Below are 22569 nucleotides of genomic sequence, written 5' to 3' on the forward strand. Positions count from 1 at the left end.
ACCTGCCCTGCATCACAGGCATATTAACAGTTATTAAATCTATAATGAAGATATTTCCTTGAGAACTGAAACCTAGTCCATAAAACAAGCACAGCATTTTTATGCATTTTTTATGCATTATTATTTAGATATTTTTAATAGTGATATCAATTGTTTTTGTGGTTTGGCATGTAACTATTGGTGACCTCCACCTCACAGGATGAGATCATGACCTCAAAAAAATGCCAGTTTTAGTTACGTTCCTTAGCACAGCAAGTACAAATTACTGAGAGACATGAACTCATCTTCAGCACCACACTAAGCTGGTGATAGAAACACAAACCCTCTGATGGGAGGTTGATGAGTCGGTAGGAAGGGAGATTGCAAATGGAACAGAGAGAGAGGGAGCTCTCAGAAACTGGGCAGAGGAGTGAAATTAGACCCAATAAAAACACTGCTGGCACTGGACAGGAAAGTATATACAAATAGGAGCAATGTGATTCAATCCTTCCGCTTTTATTCATTAGACACGCTACCAGCCCCTGTGCATGAACGAAAGGGAAAACTTCACTGGATCCCCTCCCATAATCCTAATCAGTTTCTAAAAACTCTCTGTATCAATGATAGGATTGATCTGTCAAATGATAGTTATTGCTTGGTGGTGTATTTATTCTCGAAAATATAAACATGTTGATGTTATTTAAATCACTCTTCACATTATATAACCAGTGTTATTTTTAAAAATATTTATACTGATAGAGTCATTACTAAATAGTTTCAATTTATTTTTATTTCTCTTTATTCTTAGTACTTAAACTTATTTCAGTTGGTTGCTAAGTAAACATAAAAAAAAATCCTAGTTTAAGTTTTTCTTCTAATAATTGTATTTTATTTCAATTAACAAAAATGTTTTTAATAGATACAATTACTGCTAGCTTAGCATAGCACTAACGTGTGCTAGAAAAAGTTCTAGTTAGAACAAGCAAATAGAAATTTAATGGCACTACATTTGTGATCAGGCATTCAGGAACTGGAGCAGGATTTTCCATGGGAATAAAAGCGGGGAAAAAACATCTATATGCACTTACAACCATTCAAAGTCATTGGCAAAGCAATTTATATCTCTGCGAGCGACATATAAATTACCAGTAGATAAATAGAGTATATAAGTATATAAATAGATATCAAATGCATGCAATTAACTTTTTCACAAAGATTTTTTCCAATGCTGCTGCCATTTGGAAATGCTATTGGATAGTTTTTCTCCCAAAATTTTAGACCTCTGAAAAAGAAAAAACAAAACATGCTACGCAACTGTGAAATGAGTGTGTGTTTTCTGGAATGTACAACATGGCTAAAGTCTGTAATAATATGTTTTTTAAAGAAACCCAGTGAAAGTCTATGTGTGGATATATTTTTTCATTTTTTGAGGAATTGTATTGAAAGTCTGTGTGGATACGATTCTCCACCTGTATGTGGTTTTTTTGCTAACTAATGAGTGGGCGGCCTACGATGATGGTTTGGCCTCTGCCCAGCAGGGCGGCGCCACAGGTGGCCTCCCTTAACCACAGTGTACAAAAACTCTGTTGCCTTTCATTTGAACCCCATTGAGAGCAGCTGAGAAGCAAAAATGGGGCATGTTAGTATGGGCAATTTGCCAGGATCATCTGCAGCTGTGAGCGGCCTCCCAGAGAGAGTGTTTTCGAGAGGCCTGGTTCAGTAAAAGTGGATGTGGTTCTGGGCTGTCGAGCTGTCTATTAATAGGAGGTTTATGCAGCCACACCTCTGCTAGAGTCTTCCACCGCATCCACTACAGAGAACCAGAGGGGCCTTCCTGCACATAGTCTGTTTGTTATAGCCAAGTGAAATGCCAGAGCGCAAGTTTGGCAGGAAGATTAATTAATCTGCATGTGTGGATACCCCATATCTGAGGTCCCACAAGATCCAATGTTGCAAGGAAAGTTGAATATAATGTGATACCCCCTTCAAAATGAGAAAAGAAAACAGGGTAATGGAGGAGGAATTTTAAATATTCTAGATGAAATCAATCATCAAAGTCATTCGTTTTTTTATATTGGGTGAGTCTTAAGAAGAAATATGCTTATAAAAAATTATAATAAAAATGAAACAGTTGATTGGAAATGCAGATGTTTGAGTACTTCTATAATGATATGCATATTTTGTGTTAAAGTCAACATAAAACAGAATTTAAAACCCATTTTACTTATGAAATGTGACATTTTGAGCTAACTAGGAGATTTGATGAGAAAAAAGTAGGGTGGGATTTGAGTCATTGGGAATTGGTTAGATTATGAAAGGTATGGCAGTCACAACTTAATTAAATCAACTAAAACTAACTGTCAGTAAGTTATGGTTAACTATAATCAAGAGTTTGTAAAGATTGTAGTTCATACAAATAGTAGTTAATCCAAATTTGGCTATTGGTTTACTTTAATGCACCTAGCCTAGGTGACATCAGCAGAAAAGGAAAGTCAACTTGGAGGTAGAGCAAGTTCTTGCATTTGAACAGGATACAAGGAACATGTACAAAAAATAAAAAGTTATGATGTAATCAAAGTATTGGCAGATATTTTCTTCCATATCGTGATGTACAACTAAGTTAAACGGATTATCAAAAAAAATGAAGGGTGGGATCTTGGTTCAGTCTTTTGGTTGTTGATTGGATGGAGGCAGATCTGAATGTGAGCTTGCAGTCAATTGAAAGACAGGGGCAAGGTTTAAGAGGACAGCAAAGTCCTGCATAAGTCACCAAAGAAGTCTGTTGTTTAACTGTAAGATCTATAACATGCATTTAGAAAAATGGATAGGGTGAATTTTCATGTATTTCTTGCTTTATTTAAATAAATGCATGAACATAATGTGGTTATTGTATTTTATCAGTATTTTTTCTTCCTGTTCCCGCAGTCTTTCATCCCTCTGTCTCTGATGGTAGTCTTGAAGCTCTTCCTTTCCACTGAGAGAGCTGATGCTGCCCTTTCTCTCCCTGAAGCCACTCGGCGGACCCAGGCCTGCCTTTCCAAATGACTGCCTTCTCTCCCCGAGACCAATCTCTAGAGCTGGTGAGGGACCACGCATGGCTTGCCTGTCCAATTCCGAGTAGCAGCTGGTGGATGTCAAACTCACCTTCTTGGCTTGGCGGGGGCTGGTGGCTTCTCCCGATGTCATGGTGACATCTGGAGGGGCTACGGTGTGTTTGATAACAGGTCTGTTGGACAGTGAGATGGAGACTACCTCAGAATGACCATTCTGGTTGCTGGCACCAGTTGGACGAGAAAGCTGCCTGTCAGGAGACCGATAACTTGGCAGGAGGGTAAGCTGAGTGTCAGCAGGTCGATAGAGGCGTGGTAGGGAGTGACAGTGTGAACTCATTCCAGTAAGTGACCCAGCGGAGTACTTTCGTTGCCGTGGAGCGGGTTCGAGTCCTCCATTGCGGCCTGCATCTGGAGTCTGGAATCTACGAGACAGACGAGGACTAGAAGGCATGCTGGCTGCACCACTACCGCCTACTGGTGTTGGTGGGAGGGAATCGGTCGCAACAGTGGATGAGCCATTCCACATTGAGAGTGCTGAGCCTGAGGTCCAGGCACGGCGACTGTCTGATGTATTGAGGAGCAGACTATCCTGAGATTGGTTCCGGGTCATGGGTCGGGAATAAGGAAGTGGTGTGTCGCGCTCTCGGGGGTCGGAACGGCGAGGAGATGGAGGCATGCTGCTGGATGAATGTGCTGGTACTTTGGCAGCAAGTGGTGGCCTTTCGGAGCTGTACAATCGGCGGGTTTGTTCTTGATAGGATATTGGGGAGGGTGTGGTGGGAGGAGACTGCGTCATGCTAAAGTAGGAGGGGCTTGAGTCCCCATTGGCTCGCAAGCTGTTTTCTAATGCCTGCTTCTTTTTTTGTAAAGTGTCCATCAAATCCCGCAGTTCAGAGACGGAGCGCATCCCTCTAGAGCCAGAGCCACCTAGACAATGACTGAAGTCACTGCTGAACTTCAGATAATCTAAAAATAAACACAAGAAAGGTTCTTCAGAAGAATAAATGAGAGTTTATTACGAGCAGTTTCGTTTTTGAAAAGGTCAGACTATTACAAACATGAGAAAGTGGTTACAAGGAGTTATATAACTGTCTGCTTGGTCCTTGTTAACTCCTGGAATTGCTTTAATTGTTTGCAGGACTATGGGGAGCTCGGACTGCTATACCTGAGATTCGTTTGACCTGCAATGAACTGGAACCAAAAGATCATCAGTTTTCTCTCAGGGGCCAATAAATTGGGTGAGTATGGGTTGCTGTGAATTTTTTAAATGTGTCTCGTCTGCTTTGATTTCCAATTTTTTAGTGTGTTAGTATATTTTGTTGAAAACAGAAACTGACCAAAGTCCAGAATGTTCTAGAAACAGAAACTGACCAAAGTCTACTCTACACAAAACACTGCACAATGGGTTGAACCAGGAATACAAAAGACACAAAACTTCCTTAATTAACGTAATTTGTTTAACTTTTAAAATAACTGTAGATGATCCAGGCTAGGAAGAGATTAGACAAAAGATGTCCATTTTTAGTTTGGCCTCTATGTCTGCTCTTCTATCTCCCCCCTTCAAAGATACACTTTTCTCATTTGCTTTCTGGGCGAGAGGTAAGCTTCGCTCTGCCACGTGCCAAGACTGCGAAGATCAAAGAAATCCCACTTCAGATGACTGACGTGAATGCTCATAAAACACATAAACCTGCACATGCCAAGAAAAATCCCTTTATCTCTTTAAGGTGCATGTGTGTACATTAGGCTGAAGCAGAACTTAAATCATGAAAGAATCTCTCATGTGAAGGTAACAAAGGAAGTAGATAGGGAAGTTGTTGGATGTTTTATAAGGATGATGGGGTGGTGGGGTGATATGTTTGAAAGATCACACAAACTTTAACCATACATGGGGAGGTTCTGGCTAACCATTTAGTGACAAGCTTCACTTTATATGGCTTCTGATGCATGCTGGTGTATATACCACACTGGTAAGGCCCTCACCCCATAAACTAACTAGACAACAACGTAAGGGTTAAAGTTTAACTTATACTAGTATACTGAGCACAGTGAGGCCAAGAGTGTGTGTTTGCTATGTACAATGCACTTTGAGTGTGTGGGTGCACATTTGTTTATGTGAAGATTCATTCCTGGAGTCTAGCAACACAGTGTGAGTGAGAAAAAGACTGAGAGGAGGTGGCAATGATTTATGTTACTCTCTACACCTCACTCAAAATGTTCAATCAATCAACAGGGAGAATCCAAACCACATCTGTGTACAGATCACACATTCCATGAGACAGACTGGCTCCCTGAGTGTGTGTGGGTTTACTTAGATATACTCTATGTTAAATCGGGCAAAACTACACTTGCGGATGTACTCAATGGTAAACGTCATTCATATAGATATATAGTTAAATTATTTTTTTTTAGGTTTCACTTTGGGTTTAAGTTAGTCCAGCAATTCATACCCTTAGAATTATAAGGTTCTATCTGACATTTTTGTAAAAATTGAGTTATTCACATATTTGTTTTCTGTGCCAACTTATTTACATCATGTGATGTTTTTTTTAAATTGAAAGTTGTGTACATTTTTTCAGACTTTTTATTTATAAAACAAAAAGGTTCTATCTATTAAGTATATGAAACGCAAAAACTTTGAAGTTCAATATCTCAAAACCGCTCAGAATGCAGATAGAACAACATAATTCCAAGCTGCCAAATTGCAATGAACTTAATAATAAAAAATTATTAAACATTATTCATTAATGCTTTATTTGTGGCACTTAAGCTGCATATATACCATTATAAAATGTTGTTAATAATAATAATAATATTTTTTTGTTTTTTGATGCTGAGAGGAGGAGGCTTAATCTATATTCAGTTTAAGAATATGGAAAAAACTAAAAAAATCTGAAGTTATAAATAAAAATATAAATGCACATTTTTATATATTTTTAAATCTGATACTAGAGGCTGAGATGAGTCAGAGCTGCCTTATTTTACAATGGCTTTTAAGTGGCATTTTTATACAGAAATTGGAGCAGAGATTGCTCTGAGCAGACTTGTCTGTAAAGTAGACATTTAACACTCTTAAAAGAATTCTGCTACATCAAAGGTTTAGAGGATCCTATTTCAGACTGCAAAAGAGCTGTGACAGATAACTGAAACCATGTATTACACATACACACACACAGACAGAGAAGATCATCCATGGAGGTTGAGCTGGAATGTTGTGATATAGGTTACACGCCGTGTGTGTGTGTACAAAAGATTTGTGGTTTCTGTTTTTGAGGGGGTTTGGGTGAATAAGATGGATAATTAAAGTTTGAGGGGGTTTGGGTGAATAAGATGGATAATTAAAGAAAGATGTTAAGGAGTAAAGGTTACCTGTGCTGTAGACCAGTGGAGAGACAGGACTCTTCTGAGGCAGCATGCTTTTCATACGGTTGGCCTCCTCGGGATGGTTAAAGCGAAAGATATAGGATTTACCCAGACAGAGCGTGTAACCTGCAGAGAGGAAAATAAACACACGGATCAATCTGAGAAGGACCAGATTAGTGTTCACGTTAGTTATTTACGTAGTTTATTTCAGTATTTAATTTAGAATTTAAAATATCTCTTAAATCTACACTTTAAATGCATCTTTCAACCTCATTATTCAATTACTCTGGTTGTCAGTCAGCAAGGCTGTAAATTCTGAATAAGAAAAGCTTGATTCACCATAAAAACTGATTTATACATCAGTTTTTCCTTATTGTCTCTTTGCAGAAGACTACATCCTGAGGGTCTGGGTCTGCTCTTTCCACTAATCTGAAATCAGAGACCACAGAACGGCAGATGGATGCAAGCCCGGAAAAAAGTCATAGAAAGCGGAATAACAGCTCATGGAAAATATGTAGGACCTCTTTTTCCTCCTCAGTAAAACCCCAAAATATTTGCCTCTGTGGTCTTTTCATTGTGAGGGTCTAGGAGCTGGTGTGAGCAAAAACAATTCCATCAAAACAAGAATTTTGAATGGGAACTGTCTTTGTTCAAAACAAGAATTTTGAATGGGAACTGCCTGTAAGTTATCAGTGGATTCAATGCATGAGCAGCTTTACAGAAGCCTGTTTTAATTGAATTAGAGTATTTAATGTGTATTATTGAAAGAAACATCTAAATTATTTAACCAGCTTGATGTTTTTGATTGTTAAATTAGGTAGATTTTCTTACAGTGCATATTATTTTCCAGCACTTTAGTCACTGACTGAACCACATGCTACAACAATGAAAAGCTCACTGAACGTCCAGTCGTGTGTGTCATTAACATGCCAGACCCTTGACACTCAGTCTTCTAAATCTGTCTCACACATTCCTGGCTTCGGTACACTGGCAGTACATTTCTTCAAAGCTTTCTCTGGACTTCCCTTTAATGCATCACAGAACAGACAAATACAGTTTGAGCTGCGGGATGTGCTGATTTCATAACAGCAGATGGACACAATGTGCAGGAAAATAAAACCAGTCAGTCAACACACTTCCATAGGCATAACACGTCCAGAGAAACACTCATGAAACAGAAACATAAACAGGCACACGTGTGTGTGTGTTTGTGCACACTCATAAGTGTTTAGTCTACACAGCTGTGCTCCTAAGGCTAAATAAATACACTTTCAAAAGAACAAAGATGTACACCTCTAAGCCTGGCACCAAAGGTGACTGTATTGCAGTTCTGTTTCATGTACTTCAATGCAGAATACATTTGTGTATGTTCATAAAAATGTTTCCTAGACTTTTATAAAAAGAGTTTACACTTGTAGTTTATTGCAAGTCTTTTCCTGCCCTTCTGCCCCACAAATGAATCCACAAACACAGCTGCTGCGTCTTATAAATGCTCTCTTCTAAAGTCAGGCATGGATTAAAAATAAGAGTCCTTTGATCACAATCAAATGTGCATGTTACTTTATGAACAGTGCCCTGCTCAAATTATTGGATTAACCCAGCAGCACAAGGAAACAATCTTCTGGTACAAATAAAACATTTAATATCTGTTTAGTGTTATAAATTAGAGGGGAGAAATAGTTAAGATCATAGCACGGATATTAGGTAAATGTTATTTGATAGATAAGAAGAAAATCATATCTGGCCTTTTGCTCAGGAAAAATGATGGTCACAGTTCATGTGCTGACATATGCAAACACTAAGAAAACAACAATCACATACTACAGTCAACCATATGACACTCTTAACAATTTGAGGAAAGTTAAATTATAATAGGCCTATATGCATGCATTTATTATTAAAAAAATAATGTTTATCATTTTAAATTAAAATGAGATTACCAATTTAATTAGATTACCACAATAAATCTAAATCAGCCAAAACATTATATTTTAAAATATTTATTTTATTTTATCATATTGTTACAGTCCACCCTGACTAACAGTGTAATAAGTTGTAGCAACAGCAGTCTTTGTACTTGACAATCATTTACATACAGAGATAAGCTGTGGATTTCTAAACGACTTGTAATTTGTAATAGACAAATGTGGGAATATTATATAAAAGTTACACATGGCAAAAAAAGTGGTTTCCCTATAGCCTTATATGACGTCACGCACGTCAATAAAGTACCATAATATTGACATTTAATTTAAAAATTATACAATTAAGAAAAAAGCAAGATAAAAACTAGTCAGCTCACTCAAGCATATTCAAAAACAAAGTTTTAGGCTATTATTAAAAATTAAGTGACACTATGACGTGATACAACAAAATACATTACTGTATTAACAACGCTGTGAGGCGGCTTCAATGATTGTAATAGAAACGTTCGCGTCCTTGACTTGCAATGTAAGTCTAAACCACATCTCTAATCAATTTGCTGAGGAAACGATAAGAAAGAAAGGAAAACAAACCTTTTAGGAAGTCCCATTGAGCGAGTACCTCAGATGACCAACGGAGCTCTGCAGTCAATTAGTGTTTGACGCCGAAAGCTATGACCCGCGTGCGTTTCACTGTATGATAAACGTACTCGAGTCTCACGCGACCGCTTCACTTTCCTCTCCTGTCCTGAGGTAAATGAGAATAACCCAAACGCTCCACACCCAACCTAAAGGGGTGGTGCTCTTTACATACTCAAGTACAAACGGGCGGGAAGTAAAGCTGTTTCACAGAAGATGTAGCTCGCTGTTGAAAGTAAGTCAAAGCGTTTAGTTTCAATGATGTGTTACTATGAACACTGGTAATCTCGAAATTTACCTTGTTTGTTATAGCAAACACTTTAAAAGTAAGTGAAAGGGGCGATTTAACCCCACCCCTCCATTTTCTTTGTCTACCTTCTCAGAGATAAAGTTACCTGAGAGAACCCCCAATGAACGACTTGAGGTGAAGAAACAACCTACAAAATGTAGATTATAGAATCAACCAGGTTTATATGAGTTTTTATGAGATTTTTGTAAGGTATTTTTAAGGATTTTTGTGTTGTTTGATAATTTGTTAATATTTTGATGAACTCTGGCTGAAACCAATTGAAATCAATTGTAAGACTGAGCATAATCTCAGTTTTCAGTTTTCTGACCTTTCCACATCACCAATGTCCAGCGTCCATCAATCATGATGCTATACATGAGACAATGAGTAGCCTAATCTGATTTCTGTCTGGTTCAAAAGTCAACAACATTGAAAGTAACATTGAAAATCTATCTATACACAATTTCTTCCCCCAGTATTCTTTCAAAGCCAGAGTCTGTTTTCAATAGCAGGATTTCTGCTGTTTACATACCACACACCTTAGTCAGTATTAGATAAACAGACTCGCATAGTCTGGAATTGTCTAATAATGGACTGAGTCTGACACCAGTCAGAAAATTTGCCAATCAAATGAAGTTTTGCAATTGCCTGGGGTGAAGTGACGTCCCTTGTTGCATCACAGTTAGTGGAGGAGGTGGAACAGACCTCTAACTGAGCTCTGCTGATTATTACCAGCCCTGTAGCTCACGTGCTCTCAGTTTTAATCTAATTGACTGAAAGCATTTAGTGTCAGGGGAGGTTAGCCTCAAATATGCCTCTATTTCTCATTAACAGAGCATTCTTTTTTAACTAGCATGTGTCTTCTTTTTGCAATACAGATGTATAAAATGAGTTCTTTCAAAACTGGTCTCTCTGTAGTTTTCTAAAAGCATTCAAAAACAGAAATAAATTTGTTTTCATTTGCATCACAGTCGTGCCTATTGGCAGTTCCTCCCATAGAAACAAAGACAGAAGCGGATGACACATTTCGCAATCCTGTTAATATTTGCACTTCATAACTGAAAAGTGTCAGAATAAGTCTGGTCAATGTTTATCTGACTCGCTCTCACTGAGATAGAAAATAAGCATAGAGAATGAAGGATCGTTCGTTGAGGAACTCAGTGAGGCTAAAGAATGCAGGAATTATGGGAAAATACAACCTTGGGGGAAGAAAAGCTGAGCTCGGTAGCTCACTCTAACACTTCTGGAAGCTCTGAGTCACAGCGTCGCATTAAGAAAATATCCAAAACCACTCTAATTAAACTCTGTGTGACGTCCAAAACCAAGACCCTGCTGGAAAGACACATTATGCATTTCCAATATATAATGCACTTATTTCCCAGGTCATAAATCTCTTCCCCTTTTCATTTACTCAGACACTGTGTTTTCCAAAGTAAACAAACAAAAAAAATGCATGCTGTAGATGCATTTTCACTGAAGCGCTATCATAAAACAAAAAAAATGCATGCTTGTGGCTGGCTCAGTCCATCGAGTGAACACATGTGTCCGCATGGGTCAAGAGTGACGACCCCTCCTCTGTTCTCAATCCTGCAGTGTTCGGCTTCAATCCCGGGACCCTCAATAGTGATGTCCTGAGGTACAGGAGCATAATAATGTGTGTTGTTTGTGTATTATGTAGTAATTAAAAAGTTTTTCAATTTTAAGTTGTAGGTTTTAGTGCCGCAGATTTAAAGAATGTTGGCGGGAAATGGACTGAGTGAATGTGGTTATCTATATTTAATCAGTTCATCCATAAATCCTGCATATTGTGCTACAGTTAGTTCAGCCAACATTTGGTTATGTATATTTTGTTAGTTTTTGTTTAGATAATGGGTTTTTTGCTACAGTTAGTTCAGCCAACAGGTTCTTGAAATGCTTTAGAGTTTCAGTGTGTGCAATGTGTAAACTGTGGATGGGTCACTAAACATTGCTAGGGAAAAAGCCACGCTATATTTTTATTTTGTTTCACTTTAAACACGGTTGGCGCTAGGACATTGTCGGGGGGGTTATTTCTTAGGGGGGCGTGGGAGGGCTGTGTGGGTGTGGGGCGTATGGGTATTAACTAGGAACTCAGTCAAGTTAGGTAAGGTATTTAGGTCCGCAATGGGTAACTAAAAGAGTGATGACTTTAATACATCCCTAACATTGTTCGAACCATATTGTAAAGTGTTACTTATTTTGCTGTACACAAAGACACTGGGACCCTTGTTATTAAAGTATATATTTTTTAATGATTTGGTGTTTTAGATTAATAAGAATAGTAAACGTTTGTTATGTTTTTGTGTTTAAAGTGCATTTGGACCAGCCTCGGTTGCAGAATAATATGTGCTTCTGAAATTATTATCTTTTTCTTATAGTGTAGTAGTTAGTTTGTCTGTAAATTAATGTGGCGGCTTGTCAAGCATGAAAAACATAAGTTTTATTTCAACTGAATATATTATCATATACAGCATGCAAAGAGTGCTCCCTTGGTAAAATCAGTCACTCATTTCACAATTTCACAAAGTTCCACCTACGAACGTGAAATCCTACACATCTTTTTGATATCTTGTGCAAAAAACAGCTGTTAGTTGGATTCCAACCGACCTCTGATTGGTCTATTTAGAAATCAAAAAATTCTGTCATTGGCTACATTGCTCACCTCTGCGAAAATGCATTGTAAAATCATTTGACGCTTTCCAAAGCAGAAAGGCAGATACACTGGATTTTTTGCCAAATCTATTTCGTTATGTTTTTATTATGAAGAAAACAGATCCTAGACCAGGGGTTGGGCAGCTTTTCCATGTCAATGGGCAGTTGTATGCAAGCAATGTTAAGGCTAAAAACCGACTGGCGAAAGGGCCCCCCCCCCTCTGGTGCCAGGCCTGCATGGTACCTAGTCTAAAAAACGTATTTGAATATTGTATATTGATAAAGGTTGATTTTATTTGATTTTTTATAATAATAAAATAAATAATTCTTCATAATAATTTAGATAAAACTGTGTTGTGAACATATATTTTTAATTACATGGTGTCATATGAACAACCAGTCAGTAAATACACTCAAACCTGTGACAGTAATACTTGTGAAGTAATAGTTCTGAATGATTTTAACCTATGAGTTAGAAACCATTTTGTGTTGTTTTTTGTTGAATGAATTGAACTCTACGGCTCATGCTTGTGTGTTTGTGTGATTTTATTGTTTGAGTTTGTTTATATTTTTTGTTATTTGAATTAATTTGTTTTGTTGAATTTGACTAATGGTCATCAGCATTTTTTTTTTTTTTTTGATTTTGATTTTTTGCATTTGTGACATTTTTGTAGAGTTTTGGATTTTTTTTTTTTTTTTTTTTTTTTTGTTTTATGTTATGTTTTGTTTTTGTACTCTTCTCTGACCTCTGCTGGCTCACACACTCAACCAGTGACGCAAATCAGCCCCTTACAGCTTTACTTACACAGTCTATTACTAACGGATATGGTCAAATATTTTCTCTTTTTATATCAAAACATGATTAGACTGCCTTGAAATAGCAAGTTTAAATCAGTCTTTGTGTGTATTCAGTACTGTGGCGGTACTGTAATACTTGTGACTTTATTACTCCATCCCACTGGGAGGAAGTCAGCTTGATTCTTTTTGTTTGTTTGGAGATAGCTTGAGTTTGACTCCTTGTCCTGTCTCCATTCTCAGATTGCATTCCAGCGTTTACCATGGTGACCGTGATGAGAGGGGCGAGGTATGAGCAAGGGCCATATGCACAGACGTGGTGTCATCAGAACAAGTCTGACACCTGTGTGTAATCAGAGACAGGTGGAACTTCTTATTGCTTCTTTAAGGTAAAGATTAAATAAGATTCACTGGGTTCTGGCTTTACAACAGAAAATCCCCATCCATCCACCCTCTTCCTCTATGATAACCCAAGTGCACTAACAATAAAAGCCACATGCATCCAGTGTTTCATGAAGGCACAAACAGATAGATGGTCTTATTTAGAGATCTATTCTTTGCAGGCTATTGTTCATGGTTATTTGGGTTTGTGTGTGAGGGAGGAAGATCGGGAGATAGACAGACTCAAACAAAGAGAAAAAAAGCTCAAACAGAGAGAAAAAATCACATACCCTCCTTTAGAGGTAAGTAGAGTTATGGCTACACTGAGTCTTCCGCTGCCCAGGCTGACTAGGTGAGGGGTCGTGGTTTGTACTTTCAGTCCTTTTCCTGTGTCAATCAGGTCCAGTGGTGGACTCTAAAACAGTGCATTACAGCTCATTAACAGTTCCTACCTCAAAAAACAGAAGAACAAATGGTCCACTAACCTTAGGAGAACCGAGGCTCTGATCTGACTCTGGTTTGAGGACACTCACCGGGGAATTTGGCTCTGTATCCTGTACCACACAAGAAGAACAAAGAGCTGATATGTTTAAACATATACATACTTGTTGTATTATCATCAAATTTTTAGCAGCCATTACTAGTATTCAGTATCACATGATCCTTCATTCTAATATGCTGATTTGGCACTCAAAAAATTTCATAATATTATCAGTTTAAATTTAATGTTCTGCTAAATATTTATGTGGAAACTGTGCTACATTGTTTCAGGATTCTTTTACAACAATTTATTTGATGTGGAAATCTTTTGTAACATTATAAATGTCTTTTATAATGTTAAATTGAATGTATGGGAAATTTAATGTAAAAACTGACCTAAAGATTCCTTCTATATTCCATGTGTTAACCATTGCAGTATATGTGAATAGGTTTTATTATTGCTCTGGTGGAGGAAAATATTTTTCTGTAAATAATGAGATACATTTGTGGATTCACAACACCTGCAATACAGTGCATGAGTACTTTGATACCTTTTTAAAGTCTAATGTATATTGTGCTTTTTTGTCTTTATTTATTTATTTTTTTTAGAGGCAAACAGTGCCTGACAACCTTCAACATTCACTGTATGGAAAAAAGCAGAAAGAACATTGAATTCCTTCTTTTGTGTTCCAGAATGAATACTTTAAGAGTATGGAAAAGCATGAAGGTAAAGTAAATAACGACAAGAATGCAATTTTAGGGTTAACTAACCCCTTAAAATAAACATAATAAGTTCTAATCAATTGTCCTTCCACTATGTCTGTATGATGTTTAGAAAATTATACTTTAATATTCACTCCAACATGATGGTTTAGTTCATGTAAAGCCAACATTAGGAAACAATTGCTGGTTATCTATTGGTATCCAGATAAGAAAAAAGCTATTATGTTTAATGGCACTCTAGTAACAAGATAGGTACAGCAAAGACACTCACAAACAGCCCCTGAGGGCCGTAAACATCAGAGCAAACATATCACACTCTCTAATCCAGCTGCCACACGTAACATAGGTTGGAATGTGTGTGAAAATGATCCCAAAGGAGTAAAAAACAGAGTGGGAGGAAAAGGCAGGAATGTTCCATGCCTATTATTTCCCATGAGTCACTGGGAGTGTTTGGCATACCATGCCAATGGAGTTATGGTGAGAAATGGCCTTTGCTTTGGTCCTGCCACCCCAGATTTGCAGTTACCATAGAGATTTGCAGTTACCATAATCCTGCTCAGATATATACATATACATAGAGAGAGATGGAGCGAAAAGACTCTAGAGTTAAACTCTAATAATTTCATTGCATTAGAAACCCAAAATATCAAACCATGTGCTTATAAATGCTAAATGTTGTTGGACTGCAGAACTAGTTCCAATATGATTTTTAATGGAGTATGTTTGACTCAGTTTAGGACCTTTTTGTGTTAATTGTTTCTTGAGTGTCCACATACTTTTTTTGGGTTCTCCAGACCTGAAAGCAGGAATTGCATGTGCCATTCCCGCTCAGTTATATCTTGAAATGTGTCATTATATTTTATTTGTTTGTTAAGTGTTTTCATATTTTTTGGGTTTTACTTACCTGATGAGTTAGTTGATATTCATGAACCATATTTTGCATTACGCTTTCCATGGTCCAATCAGAGTGCACCTACAACCATGCTTCTATACTACTGTTTGCCATGTTAGTAACATGTTAGCAGTACAGTTATGCTTGTACATTAATACACTCGGAATTTGTAACTTTTATATTTAAAGTGATCATAAAAATGGTATTTGATTTATTTATTTAGCACTGCCCTAATATAGATACTGTATGTGTTATCATTATTTAATAAACAAACACACAAGGAATGGGAAATATGTACAAATTTTTAGGCCTGCATAAGTGCACTATTTTGTAAAAAATGTTTGAGGTAAGTTTTATTAATGCTTTTGAACGAAGCATCTTTTGCTTACCAAAGCTGCAATTATTTAATCAAAAATAGGTATTTAATAATTTTAGTTTTAAGTATTAAAAATTTTTTTTTGTGATTTATATTTTTTTATGCAATTATTTATTCAAAAATAGGTATATAATAATAATAATAATACAATTTTAACAAATGGAATATTACAATTCTCAACATTAAAACTATGTATTCTTGTGATAACAAACCTGAATTTTCAGTACAATTACTCAATTCTTCAGTGTGGAAACTGTGATACTTTTTTCCATTATTGACCCAAAACTTTTGAATGGTAGTGTATATAGACAAGGTTATTTAATAAATAACTCTATAAACTCTCTTGATTTAAAGTGAACAGAAATTAAACAACACTGCATTCAATTTAAACTGAGGATAATTTACTTATGTAAAAAAGTTCAACTTTAAGTTCTATAAGTCCTTTTAGATATTTAAGACCCTAAGTTCACGTCTGGCCATATCCCAAGAGGGCACTTGACAATAACATGACCTACTTTACAGCTCAACAACAACTGCACATGAACCATAAACCCCTTACTCAACTTTCTTTGTCCTCTTTCCTGACAGGTAGACAGGCATGTTCCTGCAGGAATGTCCCAGTGTTTTGTTTCTGAGAGGTACTTTGGTATGTCACCCCAGGATCAAAATATCATCTACATTCCTCTCTAGCACCTCTCCATCCAATCTTGAGATTATAGATGTGGGCAGCTGTGGGGTGATAAGGGCAGGTTTGCCGTTTAAACACTGGCTGATCTTTGTAAGATGACCCTGACTATGACTTTGGTTATCAAGACCTCTTGATTCAGGTGGAAGCTGCAATTTTCAAGGCATGTTCAGACATCTACAGAAAACAAAGAAGCCAGAGAGTTCATAAAGACTGTGGAGGGTTATTTACATGCAGGGAAGGAAGAGGGGGAGAGTGTTAATTTGAAAACAACATTTATTTTATGAGCCACTGAGACAGGATGAAAGATAAGACTGTGAAGACAGACTCGGAGAGAAAGACAGGAGTGTTACAAGAACATTGAGACTTTATGAGCCACTGAGGATATGTTTTAAAATAACATTGTGAGTTTGGATGGCCAGAATTTGACACAAAGGGGTTTTTGAGTCCTTGTGCTTTACGCAAGACATGATGTGGGAGGACATTCCTGGCAACTCTATCGACTCAGCTGTAACGCACATGGATGATCAAAGAAGGATCACACATTCAAATCAGGATGGGTGGTGATAGCCTCACACAAGGTTAGCGTTTCAGCGGACGGGTAGGAGATTTAAAAAGGGAAACGGTCTGTCAGCCTCCCCCTGTTTTCATTCCTTTCCCTCATCAGATCTAACAAGAACACTGGCAGAAACACGGTCGCTTTCCAGGTCATTTCCAAATGCGTTTGGCGTAGGCTGTGATGGTTGCGTGCATGTTAATTTTTCTGTCCTACATATGGGCTGTGTTCAGAATGGAACACTAGCTTACTATTTACTGTATACCGCCACTCTTCAAAATAAAAGTTCTATATTGGCATCTACTGTATGGTTCCATGAAGAACCTTCAAAATCCATGAAAACTTTCCATTGCACCAAAGGTTCTTTGTAGTGGAAAATATTTATTTAGATTGTTCTTCACCCTATGAAAAAGATTTGCAACAAACTTTAAATAAAGGGATATATATCTATATCTCTGTCTATCTATCTATCTGTCTATATCTATATATATATATATATATATAAAATATACATTCTGAACATAGCCTTAGATACAAGAAATGTCATGAATGCAGGCTTTGTTGGCTCTGAATTTATAGTGTCATGTTAAAGAGACACTTTGACATGTTTGCCTTTTATTAGGGGTCATAATCTTTTGACTAAAGGTCACGCACTCACCTCTTTAACAATATCATCATAGAAAACACATCTGATCTCTCAAAGGTGGCAAAGCAGCGCTGCTTATTTAGTCCAGTCTGTCACATGTGACAATGATGTCATTGTGCCTGGACCTCAGCTTAATATGGGATTCCCTTCATGGCATGCAGCTCATTTACGAAGGGTTGAAGCAGCCCCCTTGCTTCCCCTGGACACACTCAATGATGCAAGATCTTTTAGGTAGACAAAACCCTCTCTGTTCTGAGTTTCCTCCCCTTCTAGTCTTTCAGGCCACTGAAAATCATTATGTGGCATAAGGAGGGTTGTATTAATGATGTTATGTTTAAAAATAACAATAGTTAACTATAAAGACCATAATTATGATAGCAATTTGGAACAGTTTGCAGCGGTAGGGCGAATGTGTCTTGCAGATATTTTGTTTTTAAATTAAAGGTGCGAGGAACTGAATAAATAATTGGCTTGCACCATGATAATGCAAGATTCAGAAAATTGTCTGAAAAAAACATATTAAGAACTTTTACATCATTAACCCCAAATTCCAAAGTTATCAAATGAAAGTGTGTGGAATGTTGTTACAGCTGCATCTGGCTGCAGGAATAAGAACGTAAGGAAATCCACATTAGGCTGCAAAACCTTGCGTAATGTTGTTCTGACAGTTTTCCTTTAAAGCACAGATTTCTTTTACCTTATTATGTAGAGCTTTTTACACATAAAGCCAATTTAAAAGGTCAGTCTATTTGAAAACTTGTCAAACTTTCTATACTGTACAAGTGTATGCAGTTTATTTCAACAAAAAGTTGGCATTACATTAACTAAAACCACTTGTTTATTATTAATGGTATAGAATTTTATATATGTAGAATATATGTAATTTGTGTTCAAAGATGAAAGTAATGTAATATATTTTGTTTCAATATTTAATTTTATATATTTTGTATTATGCAGCATTTAGTTAATTCTATATATAAAATACTACAAATGTTAAGAAAATTATTTGACATTTTACAGACATAATTACTTTTAAAGATTTATATAATCATCAAAGAATTTAGCCTTTTCTAATCATCCAATTTTTGTTCATATCCACCATATTTTTCCCATAAGAGTGGGTGCGGCAATTTGTAAAAAGTATGGGTTTGGCTTCCAGTGTCATCTGCTTCCAGCTATTTTTAGCTGTTCAAAACAGCTCATTTTGCTGCTGGATATTGCAAATTGGTGTGTCTTACCATATTATTTTAATGTGTCATCTTCATTATGAACACACTGGTTTGTATAGTGCAAACAGTTTTGCCGTATACTGTACATTGTTATTCTTCTCGCTATTTCCCTACAGCGGCTAATGAACAGGAAGTCTCGCACATTCACAGAAAACGGCTTCCACGTTGAAAAATAAGGTGGACAACAAGTGCCACAAAAGTCACTAAGTTTCATACCATTCAGATGAAGTAAAAAAAAAAAAATGAAAAATTGGAACAACAATTTTCCATCTGAAATGATTGAATGTCACCAGAGGGTTCACCAAATAGAGGTTAATTATTGGCATCTATGTTTCCATGAAGAACCTCTAACTTTCATGGAAACTATTTCATTCCACAGAAGGTTCAGTGGGACACTCAAAATGGTTCTTCTATGGCAGTTTTTGTTCACTGCCGCCATTATCACAAAGGGAATGTTGTTGGCAGTCGCCAAACTTGTTCCTGGAGGGCCGTTGTCCTGTAGAGTTTCCTCCAGGACCAAGTTTGGAGACTCCTGTTCTATGGCATCACTGTGAAACCAAAAGTGTATGTTTGGTCCATAGTAAATCACCTGACTCTGAGTTGTTTTTGGATGTTAACAGACCTCATGCAGATGTTTTTTCTCACTGCAGGGGTTATGCTGATTGCCAGAATCATCACTCAGCACAAGTGATTACTATCTTTGTAACATCTGCACCATCAACAACCTGTCTGCCAATGAGGACTCTGTGAGTCAGCTAGATCATAGGTCAACACACCTGAGCGCAATTGTGTGTTGAGTGGCAGGTCCAATGTTTTCACAACCATAGCATCTGCTTCACTTACAGCATCTAGCATCGCTCTCTGTGTCTGTCCACGTGTTTATTTCTTTTCATCCCCTCACACTGACTCATGAAATAATTGCTGCTCTTATGCATGTAACTAACAATTGTGCTCTGAGTGTCATAGACTGTTTTTACAACCTTAACATCTGGTTTGAGGGTGTATGCAGTTGTTTGTGAACAGATGGGTCATTTAAGTGAAATAAAACAAAAACAATGCACAAAAAACACAACTGTAAACCTCAAATTGTTTGTTTGGTTCAGTTTGATTATTCCTTGTTCAGTCAGGCAGCACTGTTTAGTAAAATCGCACCACATGGCACTGTTTGCTTTCAGGTTGTCTTAAAAGTGTCTCTGGTATTTGATGTTTACTGTATAATGCCTATCTCTCAGTTCAAGGTCATGATTCACTGCCCATGATGAATTCAACAGTCAAAACACATCTAGACCAATGCCATGACTTGTGCCAAGAGTTGATCATAGATTAAGTTAATTAAATACTGTGACCAAAATAAACCTTATCAATCATATTTATCAGTATTTAACTTACAAAACATTAGACATAAGCAAACAGGAGTGATTCAACAATTAGGAACACTTTTAAAAAGCTCATTTTTCAGTTAATTTGTTATTTACATTAATAATTTGGTTATTTTTTCTTTTAGAGAAGACTGACTGAAAGCTTTTACATTATGATATAGAAGAAGAAGAATTTTAGATGTCATAACCAAACTCAAAAAAGGAAGCCTATTTGTGATTTTAAATTGAGAAATTATTTGTGTAAGTTTTATAACTTGTTGTGTAGTGAGTCCAGCTTGATGAAAATGTCATTACCATCACACGTCACTATCATCAAAGGAATATTAAAAACCCACACCATCCCATATGTGTTCAAATATATCAACTTATGAATCATAGACTGATTTTCCAATATTTCAAATAAATATTCCTAATTAAAAATTGCACAGTTAGATATAGACAGACACTGTACGCTTATTTCGAGTAATTAAAAGAACAGCTTTCTATTAAATAAAGTTTTACTTTAAGGATTATTTGTGCAAAACATAAGTCTCACCATTGCCGAAACGACGTCTGTCATTTTGAATGGCAGCTCCAAAGGCACTTATACTGAAGGTGCGCAGCGCTCTTCCCCAAATATCCTTTGCGGTTCCAAATGACAGAAAGAAAAAGATCAAGCCAATTCAATATTTCTCTTTATTTGTAAACTCCACCTCGCTGCCGAGCGTTATTGATAAAGCTGATACAAGCACTCTGTTATAAATAATTATTTCCAAAGAAATGAAGCAAGTCCCGTGGCTCTTTGGTGACCTAAAGGCGCTGTCCTTGCGCTCTCGGCCAGCGGCGACTCCGCTGTGCTCTATGGAATGCACAACAGCTGGAACTAGATCGTGCGCTGATGTGCGCATGCGCACTGAAGACGGCGGCGCGTGCAGTTCAGCCAGCACTGACAATTCACTGGTTCTTGAGACATGGAACAAAACATTCAACCTGCTTTTCTTTTTTTACAAGCAAGAGTTCGAAATTAACCAGCGATTATTGATATGTATTCTTAACAAAGATATAGGCTGTTTTCATCTTCACTATTTATTTTATCAAAATGTTAACATTATATTAACATCTGTGTAAGTTAGGCTATAAAGTTTACAAGTTTACTTTTCTTGGCCAGTTCTTGAATTTTCATTCGAATAGATCAAATACCAAAAAGTTACAAACAATTGATAACAATCAGCCAGTTTTTTTCCTCTCACAAATTTGGAAAAAAATAAGCTGCCAAATAAAAATATCCACAGTAAAACTATTTGTTTATTTAACATACATAGTCTACAACGTGTGTCATAAATTTACACCCACCGCCGTTCACACCCAACATCCAGTTTGTGATTAGAGGTCAAGTGTGGCTGAAATCTTTTGGTAAACAGGATGCTCCAGTGCACACTCCTCCAGTTTTCTTTATCTCCGAAACAAGACGAATGCCATTTTGGATGAATTCTTTTGTTAAAAAGACACCAATGCTGCATTTCTAAAATTCTCCGAAACAAGACGAATGCCATTTACTAAATAACTAAATTATTGCTTGGTATCACCTGCTCTATGCATGTATACTCTAAATGAGCTGGACAAACAGAGGGAATGGAGAGCTGGATGACCTTTGGTCAGTTCACAGATGCCCTGTGTTCCCCATACAGCCTCACTTCACCCTGGAGACCAGGGGAACCCAGCAGAACCCTCAAACAGAGTGGCAGAAGCTACGAGCGTTAAGCCAGTTAGAGAAAACACTGGAGGAAGTCCACTGTACCCACAAGGCAACAGCTGCAGGAAATTACACTGCAGTTAGTGTCCTTTTATACAGTATGTTACTGCACTGGTGCCGACATGAAAAAAAGAGAAGAAAAACAACAACCCCTGACATTCTTTCAGGATCTGGAATGAAATAAAGAGTGCAGGAGTGAACAAAAGGAGAGGCGAGAGTGTGAGAGAGATGATGGAGAGAAGGAATATTGTTTGTCAAGTGAAGACTTTCATGGAACGAACAAAGAATGTCATAGTTTCAAAATGCAGCTGACCAGGTCTCTATGCCTTGAGCTTCTCAAAATTTTGGCAAGATGTTTTTTTTCCTTTTATTTGATATTTTTGGATTGCATATGACTGGTTTTATATGATTTGGGAGTCTGACCACTAAAATTCAGGTATTTAAAGCACAGGCTTTGTATTTCTTTTTGGAACTGATTGATGGTAGGCCTCATTGATCTGAGGTGATGTATTTCAGTTTTTGAGTGAAAAAAAAATTGCCTAAATTATCCACAAATAATGCTTTTACCACTCTGAAACTTAGGTGCATAAGCTAATGATCAACCAGTTCCAAAAAGAAATTCAAAACCTGTGCTAATTGAAAGTTTTGCATTATTTCTTGGTCACTTATCAAATCCGCAAATTTATGACACCTCGTGAATCCTTTGTACAGACAGATGTTCTTGCTTCCATTGAAGCTCATTAGATCATCTCAAATCACGCTGGAAAACATGATCATCAG

The 22569-nt window shown here is 37.1% G+C and overlaps 2 protein-coding genes across 2 annotated transcripts in view; both read right to left on the reverse strand.

The window, feature by feature from the left end:
- phldb2b (pleckstrin homology-like domain, family B, member 2b) overlaps window positions 1-9447 on the reverse strand; it is a 31519-nt gene extending 22072 nt beyond the window's left edge. Inside the window, exons 1-4 of the mRNA XM_042714441.1 lie at window positions 8912-9447; window positions 6402-6521; window positions 3255-3998; window positions 2879-3182 (exon numbers count right to left, since the gene is read on the reverse strand). Coding sequence (XP_042570375.1) covers window positions 2879-3182; window positions 3255-3998; window positions 6402-6456 — 1103 coding nt within the window. The 5' untranslated portion in view covers window positions 6457-6521; window positions 8912-9447. The remainder of the gene's footprint in view (window positions 1-2878; window positions 3183-3254; window positions 3999-6401; window positions 6522-8911) is intronic.
- Window positions 9448-13096: 3649 nt separating this feature from the next.
- LOC109089821 (pleckstrin homology-like domain family B member 1) lies at window positions 13097-20898 on the reverse strand. The gene is made up of 3 exons (XM_042714440.1): window positions 20593-20898; window positions 13577-13645; window positions 13097-13506 (listed from the first exon to the last, which is right to left on the reverse strand). Exons 1-3 carry the CDS (start codon window positions 20614-20616, stop codon window positions 13288-13290), a joined length of 312 nt encoding a protein of 103 aa, XP_042570374.1. The 5' UTR covers window positions 20617-20898; the 3' UTR covers window positions 13097-13287.
- Between the last annotated feature and the right edge of the window lie 1671 nt (window positions 20899-22569).

Source organism: Cyprinus carpio, chromosome A24 (assembly GCF_018340385.1).
Source record: "Cyprinus carpio isolate SPL01 chromosome A24, ASM1834038v1, whole genome shotgun sequence".
NCBI classification, from domain to species: domain Eukaryota; kingdom Metazoa; phylum Chordata; class Actinopteri; order Cypriniformes; family Cyprinidae; genus Cyprinus; species Cyprinus carpio.